The sequence below is a fragment of the Salvelinus fontinalis genome, chromosome 4 (genome assembly GCF_029448725.1).
Source record: "Salvelinus fontinalis isolate EN_2023a chromosome 4, ASM2944872v1, whole genome shotgun sequence".
Lineage (NCBI taxonomy): Eukaryota > Metazoa > Chordata > Actinopteri > Salmoniformes > Salmonidae > Salvelinus > Salvelinus fontinalis.
Window position 1 is genome coordinate 70,597,473 of NC_074668.1, and position 24,444 is coordinate 70,621,916.

General features: G+C 43.6%; 1 protein-coding gene across 2 annotated transcripts in view; it reads right to left on the bottom strand.

Moving 5' to 3' along the window:
* Positions 1-8,060: 8,060 nt before the first annotated feature.
* LOC129854303 (inhibitory synaptic factor 1-like) overlaps positions 8,061-24,444 on the bottom strand; it is a 58,782-nt gene continuing 42,398 nt past the window's right edge. For both annotated transcript variants that reach the window (XM_055921198.1, XM_055921197.1), the window contains exon 3: positions 8,061-9,418. In XM_055921198.1, coding sequence (XP_055777173.1) covers positions 8,567-9,418 — 852 coding nt within the window. In that variant the 3' untranslated portion in view covers positions 8,061-8,566. The remainder of the gene's footprint in view (positions 9,419-24,444) is intronic.

The following is a 24,444-nucleotide window of genomic DNA, read 5'->3' on the forward strand; positions in this document are numbered from 1 at the left end:
GTGACATATACTGCATTATTTTATGGCTGGTTATACAGTGACACCTACATAGTTCCGTTTCTGAGGTGTATTTGTCCGGTCCTTTGTTTTGTGGCTCTACTACTCTGCTGATGCAGTCCATCTGATTGAGTTCTGTTGGATGGGTTTTAGGTTCTGGGTCCAACATACTGTAGTGATGAGGCTGAGAGAAGCATGGTTGGGGAACCTTGTTTTTTGGAGCTCGGACTCTCCACTCCCCAATGCCAACTGTTGTTCTGCCATTCCACCACTGAGCTGAAATGACACTTAGTAGCCTTCTTCACTTATTTTTCAATTTTGTTGTTTGTTCTGCATAAGTCACAATTTAAATCTTTATCATTTTTTTTATGGACAGGGTTTAAGTGATTGTGTGCCAATTTAGTAGAATTGTAATCTCTCCCCCATCGCCACTACCACCACAGCCCCGCTCCATGTCCTTCATCACCTGTGAAGGTCTAATCTTATCTGTGGCTGCTCCATGGCTGTTCATTAATCACTCCGAGAACCCGTGGCCTTGTCCAGCTCCCCATCCCCATATAAGCTCTGACTGGGCTGGTTGCAGGGAGCCCTCCATGAATGGATCCAGTGCCACATTGTGCCTGTCGGACACATGCCCACCTCCCCACCTGGTTTCTCCCCGATATGGGTATGCCAACCCTGTGCCTGTTGTTATCAATCCAAAGACCGTTCCTTGGTTCCATTTAATGCGCTGCTGCAGCCCTTATCCGATCAGTATGTAGTATTTTCCAAGATACGGGCCTATGCCACTTTATATAGGAAAATTACCTGCCACACGGGCAGCTGTCTGATAGTAAGAGGTCTTAAGTTGAAAGCTTTCCCTCTTTCCAAGGCTTTTCTTCCAAACTGTAGGCAATATCATACAATGATATATGAATTGGATATAGTTAAGGGGCTCTGAATTTGATGGCTGCTCGCTGACACATTGCAGTGTCTTTGTTCTTGTTGGACCAACATTGCAGTCTCAATAATTGTCTTCTCACTGGTGAGGAGGGAAGACGTGAGTCGTGCGGTGACTGAGTGCCAAATTCAAAGATGTCACAAATTGGAATGGGTGGGCGGCAGAGGAGGATGGAGGATGGAGGGAGGACGGAACATAAATAGTTTGTTCTGGAAGCAGCAGGAAAGTTATGACACAGAGATTAAACAAATCGACCCTCAGTATCCCCAGCCGTTAGCCAATCTATAGTAATCAGTGTGACTGTATTGAGTTCTCCACTTCATAGACCCTTACCAATCAGCAAAGAAAACACAGATCTGTCATCCATTTTCCTCAAGGGATCTTTAGAGAGAGAGAATGTGTGTGTGTGTGTGTGTGTGTGTGTGTGTGTGTGTGTGTGTGTGTGTGTGTGTGTGTGTGTGTGTGTGTGTGTGTGTGTGTGTGTGTGTGTGTGTGTGTGTGTGTGTGTGTGTGTGTGTGTATAATGTTACTAGGGTGGCAAGGTAGCCTAGCGGTTAGAGCATTGGGCCAGTAACGAAGAGGTTGCTAGTTTGAATCTCCGAGCTGACAGGGTGAAAAATCTATCGATATTCCCTTCAGCAAGATACTTAACCCTAATTGCTCCCAGGGTTACTGTTGATAATGGCTGGCTCTGTCCCCACATTTTGAGGGTGTCTCAGCGCGTGTTGGAATATGAAAAAAACACCTTTCCAATTGACACATCTATAATACACACTTCTACGTGTGAAATAGGACAAATATAAGCGCCCACTAAATTTGTATTTTTAAGATCTACAGTAATCACAAAAGTATCACAACCTATTCAGATTGTCGTAAAATGGTCACGTCAACTATTTGCATAGTGATACATGGAGTACATTTGTCTTACATCAGTGTAACAGTGCTAATTTGTGAGCTTGTGGTGATCATTGAAACAGAAACAGTGCCCTCTGGGCAGTGATTAGAGCATTGATCAGGGTGCTGCCTGGCTCTAAGATTGATCTGCTGGTGACGTCAAATCAAATCCTATGACTCGCGCGCGCACACACACACACACGCACACACACATAGTATTGCTATAACTCCTCACATTCATTAAACACCACCACAAAACAACCTCACCTGCTTGTCCAGTAAGCATTGGCATCAGTGTGCTTACATTCTTTAACCTTTCGATGCCTCTCCAGTTTGTCCTACAGAGGACCAGGGACGATGAAATGCCCTATTACAAATAAATAATGAGCCTACTGGCAAGAGGAACATTCCTAATGTTTTGTCCAAATATCTAGCATTCATCCTCAATGATAATGTATTCCGCTCCAGTGCCAACCGACTATATACTTGCAGCCAGGGGTGATTTTATCATGGATATGATTAATAAAAGACTGGAAGTTCAAATTCCCTCCATATAAATGAAATGCCTTGGGGCTGTATAGGCATCACAATAAGGACTTAGTTTGTTTTGGACTGATTGATGCTTTTTCTGCGTACTGCTCCAGCTCTGTTTGTTTATGCTAATGAGTGTGATGACCTGTTGGTGTTCCGTCTAGCAGTGAAATGGCAGCCAATGCTGAGGGAGTCATCCATTGATCTCTGTTCAATGCATCTTTCTCATAGACAGACACAGGCTGTTTCCTGGATTAACAGAGCAAGACGGAATGAGAATGTGAAAGCGTGCCACAAGACAAGTGCGTCCCTGCTGCTTAGATAATTTATACATGATTCCATCCTCTCCATTTTGTCTCAGCATCACATTTGAAATGATCGTTTCACCGATTAAAGAGGCTAATTTCATTTCTCACTCATCACCAAGATGTCTATGCCCGTTGCCATGTGGGTTTGAAATGTATCCTGACCTAAAGGAGAGGTTTTCCATTGAGAGAAACTGCTGTGTTTATACTGTATGCTGTGGTTATCACCTTCCTTTAGTGAAGTGCTTATCAGCTGATATTGGGTTTAGAGTAAAGACATAGGCCTACTACTGTATGCACCTCTAATTTTCTCAGTCAAAAGCCACAACCAAAATCGCTGTACGTGTGTAAGCTTGGACAATATGCATTCTTGCTGGACTCAGACTAACTGATAAATATTTTTGCATTGCGTTATTCAATTGCTCATTTTTGACCTTACCTTGGGTAAGACCTTACCTCACTCAAAGTTTTCTCAGCCGATTCACCAAAAACACTTGTATGCAATATAATGAATTAATAGATAATTATTTAAATAAACTTTTTGTCAGAGTGTATTATAATGGGTAACCATTTTAAAATAACATGATATTGTTTCCCTTATCTTTGATTATTACGCTGTCTGTTTCTTGTTGCAAACTAAAGTTCAACTTTCACTTGTTCACCAGCACACCACTGAGACTAGAGGCATGACCATGTTTCTCATATCAAGGTGTCATGGCTTCTGCCGAAGTCGGTCCCTCTCCTTGTTAGGGGAGCGTTCGGCGGTCGACGTCACCGGCCTTCTAGCCACCGCCGATCCACTTTTCATTTCCATTTGTTTTGTCTTTGTTTTACACACCTGATTTCAATCCTACAATTACTTGTTCATTTTTTTACCCTCTGTTCCCCCCCATGTTCTTTTGTGAGTGATTTTTTATTGTATTTTCGGTCTGTCAGGGTGTGCGTGTATTTGTTACTTTGTATGTTTGACATTTTGAGTAAAAGTACGTTGATTGATATCTGCTGTCCTGCGTCTGACTCGCTACACCAGCTACACATAGGACCCATTACACAGGGGACCAGTCAAGATACTTTGCTTCACAGAGCAAAATATTTGGTTTTGTCTCAGGCTATGCTTCCTTTACTCCAGCCTACAGATCAATAATCTGCCTTTCTTTACTAGGAAACCAAGATGGCGCCGATAGAGATGGCAACTTCACTTCAAGTGCTTAGGAAACTGGGCAGTATTTAGTTTTTTTATGTATTATTTCTTACGTTGATAGCCCAGAAAACCTTAAGTGTTATTACATACAGCCGGGAAGAACTATTGGATATCAGAGAGACGTCAACTTACCAGCACAACCAGCACTACGACCAGGAATACGACTTTCCCAAAGCGGATCCTTTGTCTGCACCTCCCAGGGAATTTGAACTGATTCCAGAGGCCGACCCAAAACAACGCCACCGGAGGAGGAGAGGGTGCAGTAGCGGTCTTCTAGTGAGGCTTCGGATGCGAACACACCACCCACCGCTTCCGAGTATATTATTTGCTAATGTCCAGTCCCTAGTTAGCAAAGTTGATGAAACTAGGGCAAGAGATACTTTCCAAAGAGATATTCGGCATTGTAGCATACTCTGTTTCACGGAGACATGGCTAGCTGGGGACATGCTGTCGGAGCCCATACAGCCAACTGGATTTTCAGTACAATGGGAATTCCTCACAATCAAAGCCAACCATATTATCTCCCAAGAGAACTCTCCTCGGTTATCGTCACAGCCGTGTATATCCCCCCGCAAGTGGAAACCAAGACGGCCATCAAGGAACTTCACTGGACTTTATGCAAACGGGAAACCATATATCCTGAGGCTGCATTTATTGTAGCTGGGGATTTTAACAAAGCTAATCTGAGAACAAGGCGACCTAAATTTTATCAGCATATCGATTGCAGTATGCGAGCGAGTAACACACTCGACCACTGCTACTCTAACTTCCAGGATGCATACAAGGCCCTGCCCCGCCCTCCTTTTGTCAAATCTGACCATGACTCCATCTTGCTGCTCCCCTCCTATAGGCAGAGACTAAAACAGGAAGCACCCATGCTTAGGTCTATCCAACGCTGGTCTGACCAATCGGATTCCACGCTCCAAGATTGCTTCAATCACGTGGACCGGGATATGTTCTGGGTAGCCTCAGACAATAACATTGACGTATACGCTGACTTGGTGTGCGAGTTTATAAGGAAGTGTATAGGATATGTACCCACTGTTACTATTACAACCTTCCCTAACCAGAAACCGTGGATTGATGGCAGCATTCACACAAAACTGAAAGCACGTACCACCGCATTTAATCATGGCAAGGCGACTGGAAACATGGCCGAATACAAACAGTGTAGTTATTCAATCAAACAAGCAAAGCATCAGTATAGAGACAAAGTGGAGTCGCAATTCAACGGCTCAAACGCGAGACGTATGTGGCAGGGTCTACAGACAATCACGGACTACAAAAAGAAAACCAGCCCCGTCGCAGACATCGACATCTTGCTCCCAGAGAAATTAAAGAAGTTCTTTGCGCACTTTGTGGACAATACAGTGCCACCGACAAGTCCTGCTACCAAAGACTGTGGGCTCTCCTTCTCCGTGGCCGATGTGAGTAAAACATTAAAACTTTTTAATCCTCGCATGGCCGCCAGCCCAGACGGAATCACGAGCCGCGTCCTCAGAGCATGCGCAGACCAGCTGGCTGGTGTGTTTACGGACATGTTCAATCAATCCCTATTCCAGTCTGCTATCCCCACATGCTTCAAGATGGCCACCATTGTTCATGTTCCCAAGAAAGCTAAGGTAATTGAACTAAATGACTATCGCCCCGTAGCACTCACTTCTGTCATCATGAAGTCCTTTGAGAGACTAGTCAAGGATCATATCACCTTCATCCTACTTGTCACCCTAGACCCACTCCAATTTTCTTACCGCCCCAATAGGTCCACAGACGATGCAATCGCCATCACACTGAACACTGCCCTATCCCATCTGGACAAGTGGAATACCTATGTAAGAATGCTGTTCATTGACTACAGCTCTGCATTCAACACCATAGTACCCTCCAAGCACATCATTAAGCTTGAGACCCTGGGTCTCGACCCCGCCCTGTGCAACTGGATCCTGGACTTCCTGACCGGCCGCCCCCCCAGGTGGTGAAGGTAGGAAACAACATCTCCACTCCTCTGATCCTAAACACTGGGGCCCCACAAGGGTGCATTCTCAGTCCTCTCCTATACTCCCTGTTCACCCAAGACTGCATGGCCATGCACGCCTCCAACTCAATCATCAAGTTTGCAGATGACACTACAGTGGCAGGCTTGACTACCAACAACGACGAGATAGCCTACAGGGAGGAGGTGAGGGCCCTCGGAGTGTGGTGTCAGGAAAATAACCTCTCACTCAATCTCAGCAAAACAAAAGAGATGATCGTGGACTTCAGGAAACAGCAAAGGGAGCACCCCTCATCAACATCAACAGGACAGCAGTGGAGAAGGTGGAACGTTTTAAGTTCCTCGATGTACATATCACCGACAAACTGAAATGGTCCACGCACACAGACAGTGTGGTGAAGAACGCGCAACAGCGACTGTGGGCGGTGCAGTTGCCTCAGGAGGCTGAAAAAATGTGGCTTGTCACCAAAAACCCTCACTAACCTTTACAGGTGCACAATTGAGAGCATCCTGTCGGGCTGTTGAGCCGCCTGGTATCGCAACTGCACCGCCCTCAACCACAGGGCTCTCCAGTGGTGCAGTCTGCAAACTACCTGCCCTCCAGGACACCTCAACACCCGATGTCACAGGAAGGCAAAGGACAACAACCACCCGAGCCACTACCTGTTCCCCCCGCTTCCAGTGGGGTCGGTACAACTGCGTCAAAGCTGGGACAGAAAAATTGAAAAACAACTTTTATCTCAAGGCCATCAGATTGTTGAACAGCCACCACTAGCACAGAGAGACAGCTGCCACTTTAATAAATGGAACACCTGTCACTTTAATAATGCCACTTTAAGTATGTTTACATATCTCGCATTACTGATCTCATATGTCTATACAGTATACTGTATACTACACTATCTATTCTATACTATCTATTGCATCTTAGCCACTCTGTCACTGTTTTGTTGTGGAAGTTGTTAGATATTAGGTTGTGTTGTGGAATTGTTAGATATTACCTGTTAGACACTGCTGCACTTTCATATCTAGAAGCATAAACATTTTGCTACACTCACAATAACATCTGCTAACCATGTGTATGTGACCAATAACATTTGATTTTATTTGATTTGAAAACATTATAGATGTGTTCATTATGTGTGTTTTAACAAAATCCCTTTACAAAAAGATATTGAGATGTAAAATATGTGATAAATATATGGAATGTGTAGTCAAGGATAGTCCTTGAAAGAGTCCAATCCTGATTATGTGTGTGTTCTCTTCTGTACTATAACCTGGGGCCCAGGGCAGTTGGGGGCCTATGGACAGTAATAGATCTGTATCTGGGAGGAGAGTTCTCTCTGGCCATCCTCAGAGACATGAGTCAGCACCTGGTGATTAGAGGGGAAATGATTGTGTTCCGAGGGTTGATTAACAACAATCTAGCAGCACATTTTCTTTGTGAGGTCAGCCCTTTACCCTCTCCTGCATTCTCCAATGCATTCACTCTCCCACCTCTCTTTCTTCCTCTCTCTCCTCGCCCCTTTCTCTCTCTCTCCATCTCTCTCTTTCTCTCTGTCTGCACCCACTCTTTCACGTCCGGCTACACATTTCTTAAATGCCAATCTCTTTCTTGAAGGCTGTGTCTGTCCATGTCTGCCACTAATAGCAGAGGAAATAGATGGAGGTCTAACTGTGAGTTTTTGTTGTGGGCCCCCAGGAGCAGGGTCTGCCTGCTCAGCAGAGAGACCTCTCACAGCACTCTCTCAATCAGCCTTATTGATCAGCACTGCTATTGGCATAATCCCTGTGAATAAAATGCTGCTCTATTGAGTCCAAATCCCTACTGGGATTCAGAATGGAGAGACATAACCTTTTGCATCTTGGCTTTGTGCACTTCTATTCAAGTCCTCACCAGTAACAACCTTGCTCCCTTGCAGAGAGGAACGGATAGATAAAGTGGAAATGTGTCGCAATGTGGAGTTGGAGCACAGAATCTCACAAAAATGCCTGTTTTTCTTCTTACTTTCCACAACTACAGTTTCAGCAGCAGACCAAGAGATAAATTGTTGAAATTATTAATAAAATCAAGGGCAGGTCAAACCGTGTTTTTCTGGGCCTTGTCTCACTTATGATGACATCAAAGAGAGAAGGCTTGACTTGTGCATCTAGATACACTCCCTGTTGTTACACCAGGAACCCCCTTGACATTTGAAATAATTGGAAGATGAAAAAGACAATGTTTATACAGATTCTCAGTGTACAGAATGTGCAGTATTTTTTAACCACATCTTAAAGAACAAGCATTATATTTTCTCGTGATTTATACTGGTGTACGAGGAGGGAAACTACCTCTTCACAATTACTTTCCGATTTCAGAACAATTTCAACTTCCTAGAAAAAAGATTGCTTTAGTAATCTCAATAAGTGTTGCAAATGGTTATAAATAGGGAATCCATTCTATCCATTTCTTAACATTAGCAGGCACTAGCCTTTTGGTCCGTCAATATCCCTTTTCTCTCTGTTACTGCCATAAGGAACTGCCGTTATCCTTTATTTCCCTGAGCCTCAGAATGACTTTAGGTAGTCGAGTAATTTCCCATATCATGTATTTATTTAGTAATTAATATGTATTTATTTGTGTATTAATCTATGATCTATGTATTTAATATTAAATAGTACACAGTCCTTTTTCATTAGTTCGGTTGTAAAGTTACTGTTTCTCAGTGGTCCTTTGTTTTCTGTTTGGCTGGAATATAGGGCAGTACTGTTTGGGTGCTTTTATCTGAAACAGTCTGTGTGCTGCTGTTCCGTAGCAGTTTTTTCCGGCAGCTTGCGGGATTGAGAAGACCCTTTCTGAGCAGCGTGTGAGTCCCCGCTGCCACGTTCACTGGGAACGAGACATAAGAAGGGTCCAGACAGTTATGGAGGACGGAGTGCTCTGAGGAGGAGAGCGGTGGTGTGGGCGAGCCGGCTTGACTAGGACTGGGCTCACTGTCGTCAGTGTCTGGGGTCGCACAGCCGCCCTTCTCCTCATCTCCCTCCTCTTCATCCTCCTCGTCATCATCACAGCACAGGGCGTGGTATAGGATCTTGTCACTGAAGCGGACTCTCTCTCTGGTGCCGGACGTGCGAGAGGTCTTGTGGCTGTGTGTGGAGCTGGAGGCCTCTTCGCTGGCGCTGGACGAGTCTAGGGTGACTATGAAAGGTCCGTTAGGAATGGGCAGCCCCCCATTCATTTGGGAGTAGGCTGAGGCGGTTGTGGGGGGTGGGGTTGGGGTCTGGGTCTGGGTAGGGATGCACCCACGCCCCGCCCTCGGCTCCAGCCCTGCATCCGTGGGCTGCTCTGTTGGCGCTGCTTTGTGGGCGGCGTTTGCTGCAGCGACGGAAGCCTCCAAATAGCTGCAGAACTCCCAGCTGTCTGAGAGCACGTCAGGATTGAGGAAGTCCAGCCTGAAGGCCTCGCCCAGGCCCCTCTCACTGCTGGACGTGCTGCTCGCTGTGGCCACTGTCCAGTCATCTGGGTCCAGGTCAAAGTCAAAGTCTGACGTCAGCTTGTCGATCTGACCCACCACCTAGAAGAGTAGAGAGAGAGCAGAATAGATGTTTAGAAGATATGGTCTACATTATTATACATTATGTTCTTGAGTTAATATGTTGTTAACTACACATGAATATGCTTTCCACTATGAAGGCAAGTACTTCACACACCACCTGGGATAGCAAGGAGGGAGGAGAGGCGGGGGGGGGGGGGTGATTTGAAGGTATAGACATGTTTTTAAACACTACTTTACAATAATATGATGTTTTAACGTCCACTATGAACACATGCAGTGGGGTCTGAAATGGTTGAAACCCTTGATAAAGATGAGCAAAAATGACATGTTTAAAATCAATAATTCAAATACTGAGCTATATTGTATTGTCATTTCTAGTATTTTACTAGAAATGCTCAGAGAAAGAGATTTTGTTTAGATAGTAATAAAACAAATCTCAAAAAGTTAGGGTTAAAAATTATTGACAACCTTTCGATACTTCACCTTCCGGGGATAACGCCTTTTTCTAAAATGTTCTATGAGTTTGTGAACGCAGTGGGAGGGATCCTACACCATTCCTCCATACAGAATCCTTCCAGATCCTTGATATCCTTCGTCTGTACTTACGAACTGCCAATTCAAACCATAGGTTTTCAATGGGGTTCAAGTCCGGAGACAGATGGCCATTGCAAAATGTTGATTTTGTGGCCAATTCACCAATTATTTATGCATTTTGTTGTGTGCTTGGGGTTATTGTCTTGCTGGAAGATTCACTTGTGGCCAAGATACAGCCTCCTGGCAGAGACAACCGGGTTTTTTGTTAAAATGTCCTATACTGGGTAAATTTCGTGATGCCGTTGACCTTAACAATGGCCCTAGGAACAGTGGAAGCATAACATCAAAGATCTGCCCTGAATTGTAAGACACTGTCACTAGCTGTCTACCACCTGGTACTATACCCTGCACCTTAGAGGCTACTGCCATATGTACATAAAATCATTGAACAATGGTCACTTTAATCATGCTTACATACTGTTTTACCCACTTTATACTGTATTATAGTCATGGCTCAAACTATATAACTACTGCTGTACACACTTTTTTGATTCATATACTGTCTATACTGTCTATACACACACCATTCATATACTGTCTATACTGTCTATACACACCATTCATATACTGTCTATACTGTCTATACACACCATTCATATATATACATGTACATCTTTATTTATATTCCGGACTCTGACATTGCTCGTTTTGATAATGCTCATTCTGATGTCTTAATTTATTGTTCTTTTTTACAAAATCTTTGATGTTATGGGGCTATTTGCTTCCACTGGTCCTAGGGCCATTGTTAACAGCATCATGAACTTTATTCAGTACCAGGAGGCTACCAGGAGGCTGAAATTTGGCCACAAGAAGATCTTTTAGTAACACAATAACCTTAAACACATATTGAAATCCACAAAGAAATGGTTAATTGGCCACAAAATCAACATTTTACAATGGTCATCTCAGTCTCCGGACTTTAAACCCATTGAAAACCTGAGGTTTGAATTGAAGAGGGCAGTACATAAGCACAGACCGAAGGATATCAAAGGTCTGGAAGGATTCTATGTGGAGGAATGGTCTAAGATCCCTCCCAATGTGTTCTCCAACATTTTTTAAAAAGGCTCAATGCCGTTAACCTCGCAAGGTGAGGTATGAAAAGGTATTAAAAACAGGGGTGTCAATAATTTTGAACCCTACCTTTTTTGAGAAAGAAAATTATCATTTGGTAAACAAAATCTCTTTCTCTGAGAAATTGTATTACTTTAAAATAACATAATTTCAATTTTTTTTAAGCGTAGGTCTACAATATAGTTCATTATTTGAATTGTTTATTTTGTACAGTCATCTTCATTCTTTACACGATTCGATTTAAGATACCTATACATTCTACTAGTATAAAGAAAATGTACTTCACACTAAATCAAGCCGTAATGAAGCTTGACTTTCACCCACTGTACAGGGAGTCAAACTAGCAGGGTAGTTTATCAACCTGGCTTGGCAAAATCAACCTCAATACTCCTCATCAGCACCACCCATGCTGTATGAGTGTTTATGGTCTCATGAATAGAAAGCACTTGAGCCCACAACACCATTGATTTTGTTGATTTGCTGATGGCACATAAAATTCGAGCCTCAAACACTTGACATTTGAGCACCTTAATCAACACATCGCGCTCTCGTAAGCAATCTATTGTAAAATGGAAAAATGCTCAGCATTCATGTAGTTTGTAAGTGATACATTTCTCTAAACCATTCCACAATTAATACTAGTGTTTCTCAGAACATGTGCATATGGAAATGGAGCAATATTTTTGTTGAAGAGCTGTGACATGCTGATCTTTTTTCCACCTAAATCTGCTATCTGCCTCTGTGCTTTCAAATGCTCATTGTGACATCAAATGAGCAGTATCAGAAAAACCATCCCCTGTCTGCACGAGGGATTAAAACCCTCATTCATTATTTCAGCACAATGACTTTAAAGGAGCAATTAACAGTCCCAAAGACCTGACTACACAAATACCCTGATTAAAACCCCAGTATCATTCAGCTGGTGTGCTAACTGACTGCTCAGGTGATATCTAGTGTAAACACAGCCTTTTGGCTTCAACGAGCTTCATAATCTCTGACAGACCGCAACAGGACAGAATCTTACATAAATATATAGAGTGTCTATTTAGAAAATAGAAAAAGAACAATGCCTTGCATTGCCCACCAACAACTGTTCACAGATGGAGGAAACCATTTTTGAAAGACTCACAGGGACTATAGGGAGGCTACAGTACATCATACAGCAGAGGAGCAATGGAGGGTATTATCATGCAATATTTGTCCAAAACGTACCGATTTGTATTATTTACAAACCCAAAGCGTCCTGTTCTTATCATAGTCCATATCATGGTAGTGAATTCAACCATCTGCATTTGAACCAGTCTTGGAACAGCCCATCCTCATTTTCCTGATTTCAATCATTCTGTTTCTTTGCAGTATATCTAATGCAGGCATGTGACGTGTGTATCTGTATAGGGCTTTGGGTAAACAGATTGTCAGGTTTGTGTATGGCGTGCATAGGTTTCTGTGTGGGTGTGCCAGGCCTGGCTGAGCAGCTTTGCATGCCACAGGAGCTTCAGTACCAGGGCTATGTTTTCCTCCATTGACAGTCAGCCCTGTGGGAGCAGATCCTCTGTGGGGGCACTAAGCGGTGAGCTGAATGGGTAAACCAACCTGTCTGTTGAATGATTTGCAGACTTTAAACTAATGCGGGATGATTCTCACACCCAGAGGGAATGGAATGGCTTTGTTTAGTTGATTACTCATCCTGAAAAAAAAGGGATTTAATTTAATCAGTGTGTTTAGAAAAGTATGGTCTGTCAGAATCATTTCACGAGTCCGCCTGAACGCCTGACGCTGACCTAATTTAACTGCCTTAATTGGATATCAATTAATAAAGCACCCAAGAACAGAGGCATATAATTTCCAGTCATAATATGTTAAACAAATCCCTTTTGTAAAAAACAAAATGGATTTGAATACAAAAGAATGGCAAACACTGACTACCAACCAAAGCCTTTTTGACTGACACATCCGCTAAGATAAGATATTTAAATGCTACAAATTATGTTTATAGTCGTTAAACAACATTGGTGGCCCAGCTCACATCCTATCATGAGATATTCTCCCCAGGATTAACCCACCGTGGGCCCTCTCTCCCAGGCACTGTTACACCGTCATCAGCTTCCAGCATGTACGCTAATTTAGCTTGATAACAGTCTAGGTCACATATGGGCTCAATGCAGCAACAGTGATCAGTAATCTCAGTCTTTTCTTCCAGGAAGAAAGAAAAATGTGGCATGAGTGAGCTATAGAGTGAATTATTGGGTAAACAGATTGCCTAAGCGTAAAGGATGAATGAACACATCAGGAACAAGTCATTAGCGAGGGACACACTGTGTTTGGAATGGAGAGAGCACAATGAGGACCAGCAACAGTAATTACAAGCTTTAGAGTAAAATCACATCTTTTTGTTGGGTTCCATAGCTCATGATGTCACAGCAGATTGCAGCTGGACCACGACACAGAATCTGCTTTGAAACATTGTTTGCCTTAACACCTGACTTGTAAAAGAGCACTTTTTCTTTTGAATAGAGCTAAACACTTTTCATATTTACAAATGCTGACAAGTAGAATATAACAGGCAACCCTGTGGCACAATTGTTGGACCTCAGGGTGCAAGGACACTGGTTTCCATCCACCCCTCGCCATTTTCTATGGAATTGTTATTTGGTCCTTTGTAGCTCAACTGCAATACAGTTGTAGCTACAGTGACCTATCCAGTCCACTTATTACTGTTTCAGTAACACCATCAAGGTTTTACTGCTAACTTACAAAGCATTACATGGGCTTGCTCCTACCTATCTTTCCGATTTGGTCCTGCCGTACATACCTACACGTACGCTACGGTCACAAGAGCAGGCCTCCTAATTGTCCCTATAATTTCTAAGCAAACAGCTGGAGGCAGGGTTTTCTCCTACAGAGCTCCATTTTTATGGAATCGTCTGCCTACCCATGTGAGAGACGCAGACTCGGTCTCAACCTTTAAGTCTTTATTGAAGACTAATCTCTTCAGTAGGTCCTATGATTGAGTGTTGTCTGGCCCAGGAGTGTGAAGGTGAACGGAAAGGCACTGGAGCAACGAATCGCCCTTGCTTTCTCTGCCTGGCCGGTTCCCCTCTCTCCACTGGGATTCTCTGCCTCTAACCCTATTACAGGGGCTGTGTAACTGGCTTACTGGTGCTCTTCCATGCCTTCCCTAGGAGGGGTGCGTCACTTGAGTGGGTTGAGTCACTGACGTGATCTTCCTGTCTGGGTTGGCGCCCCCCCTTGGGTTGTACCGTGGCGGAGATCTTTGTGGGCTATACTCGGCCTTGTCTCAGGATGGTAAATTGGTGGTTGAAGATATCCCTCTAGTGGTGTGGGGGCTGTGCTTTGGCAAAGTGGGTGGGGTTATATCCTGCCCGTTTGGCCCTGTCCGGGGGTATCATCGGATGGGGCCACAGTGTCTCCCGACCCCTCCTGTCTCAGCCTCCAGTATTTATGCTGCAGTAGTTTATGTGTCGGGGGGTCAGTCTGTTATATCTGGAGTATTTCTCTTGTCTTATCCGGTGTCCTGTGTGAATTTAAGTATGCTCTCTCTAATTCTCTCTTTCTCTCTTTCTTTCTTTCTCTCTCTCGGAGGACCTGAGCCCTAGGACCATGCCTCAGGACTACCTGGCATGATGACTCCTTGCTGTCCCCAGTCCACCTGGCCGTGCTGCTGCTCCAGTTTCAACTGTTCTGCCTGTGACTATGGAACCCTGACCTGTTCATCGGACGTTTCTACCTGTCCCAGACCTGCTGTTTTCAACTCTCTAGAGACAGCAGGAGTGGTAGAGATACTCTCAATTATCGGCTATGAAAAGCCAACTGACATTTACTCCTGAGGTGCTGACCTGTTGCACCCTCGACAACTAATGTGATTATTATTATTTGACCATGCTAGTAATTTATGAACATTTGAACATCTTGGCCATGTTCTGTTTTAATCTCCACCTGGCACAGCCAGACGAGGACTGGCCACCCCTCATAGCCTGGTTCCTCTCTAGGTTTCTTCCTAGGTTTTGGCCTTTCTAGGGAGCTTTTCCTAGCCACCGTGCTTCTACACCTGCATTGCTTGCTGTTTGGGGTTTTAGGCTGGGTTTCTGTACAGCACTTTGAGATATCAGCTGATGTAAGAAGGGCTATATAAATACATTTGATTGAATTTGATTGATAATGACTACAGAGAAGATAGATTAGTTGTTTTCTTTCTTATTTCGGGAGATACATCCACACTCTCTATTTATCCATTGTCTGTGCCGGCATGATTATGGCAGCCTGTGACTGTGACTGACTCAAAACAATCCCAGCTCGGCTCGAAGCACATGATCATAATTGGGCCAAGTACTCAAAACTGAGCCTCGTCATTTTGGAGTGCTCAAAGGTGGCTTTGTGAGAAAGGCTGTGTGTGAATGTCAGCTGAGGTTTACCACCCCCAACTCTCCATCTGCCATGATTGGCCTGCTGGGTAATTGATGGTCAGGCTGAAGAAGGGCACTTGGAGCACAGCCTGTGACAGAGCCTTACAGTGAGGAGGGGGAGCCAGGAGGGAAGTATTGGAACATGGAGTGATGGTTGATGCTGTGATTCTCTGTTAAAGCCTTAGCTCTGCTCTGTTCTGCAGAGAACTGTCTGAGACAGTGCAGTGGTGATCTCTGAATTCGATTCAGTAGTGTCCTCTATTAAAGGGCCATTCTTCAGTTGAAACAATGAACAAAGTGGACACCCCGCCTCTGTTTTGGTAAAAATCTGAGGGATTTATAGACAGAGCTATGGAAGCATGGACCAACCAGCCATGATATCAAAATTATAGTTTTAACCATGTTTTGAATCTATGCAGTGTTTGTTTACATTTACGATGTTTACAAACAGTTGAGTAAAATCAGCTAATCTTTTGGGTTTTAACTGGGTGTGACAGGAACTAAGTTCATGAGGCATTTATAAGTTATATTTTTCAAGAATCAATGTGTATATATCCTTGATTTCTAAGACAAAAAAATGGATGTAGCTACTGCAGATTGCTAATTTAACCCCCCCCCCCCCCTGCTTTCCTAACGTTCCCCGCTACATGAAATGGTAATGTAGCCAATTATATATGAGGGGTGTTGAAGCTTTATTACTACTATCTGTCTGTGTGTAATGTCCTGTCTCGTAGTTGTGCTCCTTTTATACAGTTTGTCTTGTTGTTCCGGTCATTGTATTTGAAGCAGCAACATGACCACGCTGTTGAGGTCAAAACCAGCAAATGTGATAATGAGTGTTTGAATTGCCTGTTGACAAGGAGGCTGATATTTACCGCATGTTCTTATCACTCCATTGATGTATAAACAGATGTTTAATGAGGTACGTTTGCTTCGGTATGCATTGGTGCTTTTAATGTAGGAAAACATTCCAGCTAGCTGTCTGTCTAGTAAACAAAGGAAATCCCTCATCTCTTGAAAATACTTTGAATACATGTCATCTAAATAGGTTATATGTATTTGTTTTGTAATTCACAGACCAATATGAATCATTCCAACCTAATTCCAACCTAATTTTGTATGATTGTTGGTAGTAGCAGTGTAGAATGACTTACAGAGGTCGGAGTCTGGGAAAAAAAGAATAGTGGCTGCCAGCTACTGCCGTGCTTTTAACCACTGTCATCATTCCTCTATTCATTTATCACTACACTACCACTTCTATAATCTACTACTACTACTACTACTACTACTACTACTACTACTTCTACTACTACTGTACTACAATTGCTGCTATGCAATCAATGTAGCATTATTTTAATGAGACATGCAAAACACATTAAATGTAATAACCGTCTCTGAGTTTTCATGAGACAGATACACATGCTGTATTAGTGAATCCTTCCTCTGTGATGCAGACTATCTGATTTAAAACCATTAAACAATATTTATGTGACCCTCCATCTGTTCCTGTGTCTCTCTCTCTGTATTTCCCCCTGTCATTTTTCAAGTTTACTTCGAAAAGTTTGCAGCGCTAACTCGTTAATTATGTTACATCAAGCGTCTGGCATCGATTTTATTTTTCAGAGCGAAAATGTGAAATGTGTTCAATAGCGCAATTAAAACGTCTCAATGTCATTTTATTCTCAACATGTCACAATGGATTCCCAGCCTGTCCTTGTGCAGCACTTCTAGTGTTGGGAAGCAGTTCATGCCAATTAGAAAGCCTCAGCAATTACCAAAATGGCCTAGCATGCTGACTCTGAAGTGAAACGTTTGCAAATATAGTTTTAATGTATTTAGCTCCCGCTGCTTCCCAGCTCCTCCTCACCCAGTGCCCCATGCCTGTTTCCACTTAATTTAGCTCTCCTCAAGACAAGGATAGCAGAGCGTCCTGTTGTTGGAGTATCTCTGAGATACTGTTTACCACATCTCACTGAAACTAATTCATCATCCTAGCTCCACTCTGAAAGGACATGTTTACTGATTTCACTTGAAAAATTGTTTTTTAGTGTCCAATGAAAATCGTAGGTCTGCCGTGCTTCTGAAACATAAATAGTTCTGTATTTCATTAAAAAAAGCTCCTAAAGGGCACCTTACTCACAATCTATTCAATCTAAATAATCACTTTTCTCTGGTAAAGTTTTCTGTCAGCAAAATTCCATAATTGACCCTGCAAAGTGTGATGTTTGATAAGGGAGGAGGAAGAAGTCACAACAGCCATGTTAGAAGGACCTGCCTGATTTAGGTCAACCTGATTGGTGAGACTGTGATGTTTCTCGGTGTTGGCACCGGCGGGATAAACTATGTCTTTGAAATGCTCCCTGCAAGCTGTAATTATCCTGTCATGAGAGAGGACTATAAGCCTGGTAGTTCACATGCATCCCTCCCTCCCTCATTACACTTTTTAATCTTTCCCTCCAAAACACTCATCTTTATGGAAGCCTTAAAGGGGCTGTGCATATTCACAAACAACACGGTCGCCGTGATGAGGATGAGAGCAGAGCCGGTGACACTCCCTGACAACTCGCTAATCAAAAGCAGCATCACACTCACTGCATAATGGACATCAATCAAGACAGGACAGAACCAAGTTTAGGATTCCGACTGCAGCCAGAGTGCAGTCCTGGAGGGCTGATACATCACATCAACCACTCTTTTTACTCCACTGCTCTCAATAGCTCAATCCAGGTCATTATTTTGGCCGACTGACTCCCCCCACCTGCCGTTTGGTATATACTGTAACTAATTGGGATGTTTCTGTATAAACATAGTGGGAGATTGTAGGGACCAGAGATGTAAGGCGTAAATACTGAAACAATCTGTGGAGGAACAGACCATGCTTTTAGTAGTACCACAGAGTGTGTTCCACCGACCAAGGCATGGCTGTGTACTGTAGCAATGTATGCTGGACATTTATAGAGGTTCTCCTTCATTGGTTCTATCTTTGAGGAGCCCCAGCGCTTGTAATGACCTGAAATAGATGGAAGCGCCACGCTACTGGGCTTCTCACTGTGTCTGCTTCCCAGAGATAGCTCTTGGATTAAGCACCAGGCAGCTCGTGTGGCATCAGGTCACGCTGGGAGCAGCCTAGGAAATGAGTGTTCTGTGAGAAGCAGCCAGGCCAAGCTGACCCTTTTAATGACTTGGTTGCCGAGCAGTTTCTACTGTACCAGGCAGACACATCCTAGACACTCTCTTTCTGTGGGAGGGACAGTAAAGGCCTGGCTGTCAGTGATAGTTTGGGATGTGTTGGACTAGGGAGGGGGCGAGTAGGGACATAGGGATAGGCCAGGGTGTTGTTGGTAGAGAGGACGTTGCACCACAGGAAGAAGCTCAGCCCAATCCAGCGGTAAATCTTCCAACCTCGCTGACAGAGAGAGCGGAAGTCTCACTGAAAACAACAACCCAGTGAGCAGACAATTCCCCCGGTCAAGATTATCTCAAAACCAGCTCAGTTTAATGAAGTATTTGGATGAGAGAGAGTGCCTGTGTGGTTTGTGTGCGTGTCCACGAATGGGTGTTTGAATGTCTGTGGTGGTGGGTATTGGACACTATTGTTACATGATCGTTTCTGTTTACAGTACAACAGTGTCGCCATAAGATACCATCTGATCCATACATTGAGCGGCCCTAACCCTATTCCTCAATGAGACCCTGGTCTGTGTGTGTTCTCATTGTTCTGGGGCACAGGGGGCTCTAGGAGACATGCCCAGGAGAAAGAAAAGCAGTATGCACTGTCCTCTAAATACAGGGCACACGATCAATATGCTGCTGGCATTTCCAGGTTTCCTTGGCCCGCTACGCTTATCTTAATGGGAGTGCGGCCCCATTTTATTTTATTGTGTGAACCCCATATATCATTACCCAACAAATGTAGCCTTCTCAACCATACCGAAGTAGAAATATTGAAGCCTAGAGAAATACTACTTATGCAATTTCTTTTTTGTTTCACTGTGCACTACTACATATCTGTGGCGAATCCATTTCTATTCCATCTTGTTTGTCTTTGTTGTGTTCACTCAAGTAAAGGTCTCTGTAGTCATTTCCACAGAAACACTTACAGGAACATCCTACAATCAATGATATGTTACTAGTCAGAGTAGCATGGCATGGTTCCCATACTAATCAGATATGAGTTTCCATCTAGGCAAATCCGCTTATGTTTACAATTCCCCGGTGCCTTTTCCCTCAGTTCAGAAAGTTCTTTACTAGCCTATGAACATGAGTATCCCTGCATGGACAGCAATTGACTTATTAGTGGATAGATTTGAACGTTCAACAAAGTGTACTGTAGATAACAGGATGTCCAAGAGGTCATGAAACCAGAAAATGGGGCATGATGGGTACTCTGCATAGGGAATTCAGTGCTTTGCTAGATGGTGCACTCCTCACCATAGTGAAGTAGAAAATGGATATATTGAAATGACTAAACAATTTGTCTTTGCTTCCAGCTTTCCGCCATTTCTATATGTGACAATCCGTAGGGCGTTCTTCCCAACTAGTGACAAAACCTGTCACAACGCATCTCCTTCACGTTCTCTCTCCTACAAGCAGTAGGATGTCTTTGAAGCTGCAACACCTTTATCAGACATGGCAGTTCCTAAAACTCTCCCTCCCTATAAGACAGGGTTAAACTGGAGGGGAGAAGCGGGAGATTTTACAGAGGGCTATTTGCAAACAAAATCAGTAGGAGACATCCTGCCGTCCCCCGCGAGGCACCATCTGGCCACCACATACCTGTCTCACCTCCACACAATAACTGATTTCTACTATACAGGGAGCCTGTCACTCCCCACTCACACCACACATTGCGCCTGGATTAAATGAAGTCCTATAGCCACATACTGTACGTAGGTAGGATCTCATTTGAACAATGAAACTCCTTGACGACCAATTTTAACATGTCAGGTGAAACACTCAAACAGCTGATTTCCAATACCGCACTGTATGTCATTACCAGCTTTAGACAACTCTTCCCCAATCAACTCCTTGGAGAGGTAGAGGACCTGTCAGCCAATCAACAACCTACTTGGTCCTTTCTAAATGTTCTCATGTGTTCTCAGGAACCTCTCCCAAAGGAGGTACTGCAGACAAATGAACATTGAGATAGATTGATGACTCTCAGCATCAGAACAACAAGGCTGCTCTTGCTTTATGCATAATAAAAACGGTTGGCGCTGCAGGTGCGGTGTCACAGTGAAAGCAGTTGTATAAGCCATCAGTGGGATGTCAGAAATATCAATATGCACTCAATGTATCATCTCCAGGGGGTTTAACTAGGTTATTAGGGATTATGTTGTAAAACAAGATAACCTTTGCCATCAAGGAAATTTTGACAATACACAAAAGTGGGGCAAAATAGACTGCATCACTCCAAATAATTATAGCAACATTTATTTAATTGTGTGCCAACCTACAGAGGGTGAATTTATTGTGTCTGGGTTTAAAATTAAACTGGAGATTCGTGATGCGTGATGTACTAAATATAGCCATTTATGTTGTCTGTGACATTTCAAATATGTTTCGAAATACGAGCTACGCTGAGAATTCCAAGAGTTGCATTCTTGCTTGACAACAGCATTACTTTAATTGCACTGTCAAAACATCACCCATGAACTGCATTGAAGCATATGGAAAGTCAAATGTGAATATGAGTACTACCACTGCAGTAGCTGATATCATCACAGCCAGTCAGAACCAGATGCCTATTTCACTTTGTGTTAGCAACATTGAAACGTTTTCCCATTTCTCTTTGTGTCTCTCTCTGTATCCAAGGTTTAACACTTGGAACAAGAAAAAAAACACTTATTTCAACAAATATTTGCTGGATGTAAAACGTTAGCCTTCCAATGTGAGAATGAGTCGTTAGTGATGCCCAGGTGTGCTGGCACAGGGCTCCACTGTGGGCTGTTTTTTTCTCCCCTGCTTTGTACGTCTTTTACTGGAGACCTCTCCTGGTGGGAGTCGTAAGTCAATGTGTATGGATCCAGTCATACTCCTTTAATTACGTGTTGAAATATGCGGATGCTATGACCTGATACATATTAATCGCATGCAGACTTAAAATCTTTTGAGGATATATACATGCTCATTCACAGAGAAAACATCTTAATTACATAGCTCCCTTTTGGCATTTTTCTCCCAACAATCCTCCTGATTTGTTTTGTTCAGTGTGTATGTTTTGTGTGTGAGTTGTGTGTGTGTGTGTGTGCATGTGTGTGTATGTGTGTGTATGTGTGCGAGCACGTGCATGTGTGTGTGTCCCTTGGTAATTACAGGTTGCAGCGGTTGGCATGGAGTTATAATAGAATAGAGGGGGTGAAGGGGGAGGGAGAAGTGGTTGTGATGTCTGCTTGCTAGAGTGTGTGGGAAGGACACCAGCACATTGACTTCTTCTCCAGTGCACATCAATAACTCTGGTCTGATATGACAGAGTGGACCAGGCAACCCTGCCTCTATGGTGAGTAAAGTAGCCTAGCTAGCAGTCTAAAACACATGAACACATCAGCTTAGTGAGGCAACCTTGTGAGCATTCATCATATTTGCTGTCTAAAGCCTGCTACATTGTATGTTTCTCTCCCCTCATTACAGATAAGGAGTCCTCCGCCCTTAGCCTGTATGTGTATTCTGTAGGAATGTATTTAAAGTGGGCAATTAACAGAGAGAGATAAGCAACATACAGTACTGTGGGGGGAGAAAAGACAGGAGAAGTCCTTTTCTGTCTCTTCTCTCTCACTCCATCTTTTCTCTTTAAATTGCCAGTACAGTCCATAAACAGTGGGGCTATTGTTGCTGTGCTGTTGACCCAAATTGGAGGGAATGGAGATGTATTGTTCCATGTAAAAGCGTATTCAGCTTTTCAATAAAGTCAGTGTTGGCACGGGGAAAAGTGTGAAGCCGGGCCTGCAGCTAATTAGCAGGTAGAAGCTAGCTAGCTACGAGGCTTCACTATGCCATCTGCGTGTTGGAGGTTTCTGTGAGTCACTCTTGGATGAGCCTTCCTTACATTCTTTCTGATGAAGTTATCTCTTTATCATCTCTCCTTTCTCCCTGACTCTGGCCTGTCCGCCGTGACCCTGGCCTGTACTCAGCCTGCCAATGAAAACGCCTCTCTCTAAACCCGTGCTGCTCCACTATCAGTCCAGGTGATGCAACGCCTACCTTTCTCTAAGGAAACACTGATACAACCTCCTCACTCACTTATCATACACTGTTCTGCAGAATGTTTCTAGAAATATTTGAAAAGGCTGCATTAATAACCAATGGAATCCATGTCCATGCTTTATGTAGAAAGGAGAGTAACCAGACCTCCCCAATGCTGCATGGTTCTGCAGTCGGCCTGTTGTTTTGACTCCTTCGTGTGTGGAGCTCTCGTCTCCCACTCTGGCAGCCTTGTCTCCGATTGATGACAACTAGCATTCTGGGGGCTGGATGGAGAAATTACTAACGTACGCATGTACACACACCGTAAACCCAGGCACTCAAACTCAAATCAAATGTTATTGGTCACATACACATGGTTAGCAGATGTTATTGCGAGTGTAGCGAAATGATTGTGCTTCTAGTTCCGACAGTGCAGCAATATCGAACAAGTAATCTAACAATTCCACAACAACTACCCAATACACACAAATCTAAGTAAAGAGATGGAATAAGAATATGTACACTACCATTCAAAAGTTTGGGGCCACTTAGAAATGTCCTTGTTTTTGAAAGAAAATCTAAAAAAATTGTCCATTAAAATAACATCAAATTGATCTGAAATACAGAGTAGACATTGTTAATGTTGTAAATTAATATTGTAGCTGGAAACGGCTGATTTGGGCGGGACCCAGGTCGAGACCCAGGGTCTCAAGCTTAATGATGAGCTTGGAGGGTACTATGGTGTTGAATGCTGAGCTGTAGTTATTAAACAGCATTCTTACATAGGTATTCCTCTTGTCCAGATGGGATAGGGCCGTGTGCAGTGTGATGGCGATTGCATCGTCTGTGGACCTATTGGGGCGGTATGCAAACTGAGGTGGGTCTAGGGTGCCCAGTAAGGTGGAGGTGATATGATCCTTGACTAGTCTTTCAAAGCACTTCATGATGACAGAAGTGAGTGCTACGGGGCGATAGTCATTCAGTTCAGTTACCTTTGCTTTCTTGGGTACAGGAACAATGGTGGCCATCTTGAAGCATGTGGGGACAGCAGACTGGGAAAGGGAGAGATTGAATATGTCTGTCAACACACCAGCCAGCTGGTCTGCGCATGCTCTGAGGACGTGGCTAGGGATGCCGTCTGGGCCAGCAGCCTTGCGAGGGTTAACACGTTTAAATGTCTTACTCACGTCGGCCATGGAGAAGGAGAGCCCACAGTCTTTGGTAGCGGGCCGCGTCGGTGGCACTCTATTATCCTCAAAGCGGGCAAAGAAGGTGTTATGTTTGTCTATAAGCAAGATGTCAGTGTACTGTGACGTGGCTGATTTTCTTTTTGTAGTCAGTGATTGTCTGTAGACGCTGCCACATACGTCTTGTGTCTGAGCCGTTGAATTGCAACTCCACGTTGTGCCTATACTGACATTTGCTTGTTTGATTGCCTTGCGGAGGGAATAACCACACTGCTTGTGTTCGGTCATATTCCAGGTCATCTTTCTATGGTTAAATGCGGTGGTGCGCGCTTTCAGTTTTGCGCAAACCACAGTGGGTACAACATCTCCTATGCACTTCCTTATAAACTCACTCACTAAATCAGCGTATAAATCTATATTATTCTCTGAGGCTACCCTGAACATGTCCCAGTCAACATGATCAAAACAATCTTGAAGCGCAGATTCCGATGTGTCAGACCAGCATTGAATAGTCCTTGTCACGTGTATATCCTGTTTGAGTTTCAGCCTATAGGAGGGTAGAAGCAAAATGGAGTCGTGGTCAGAT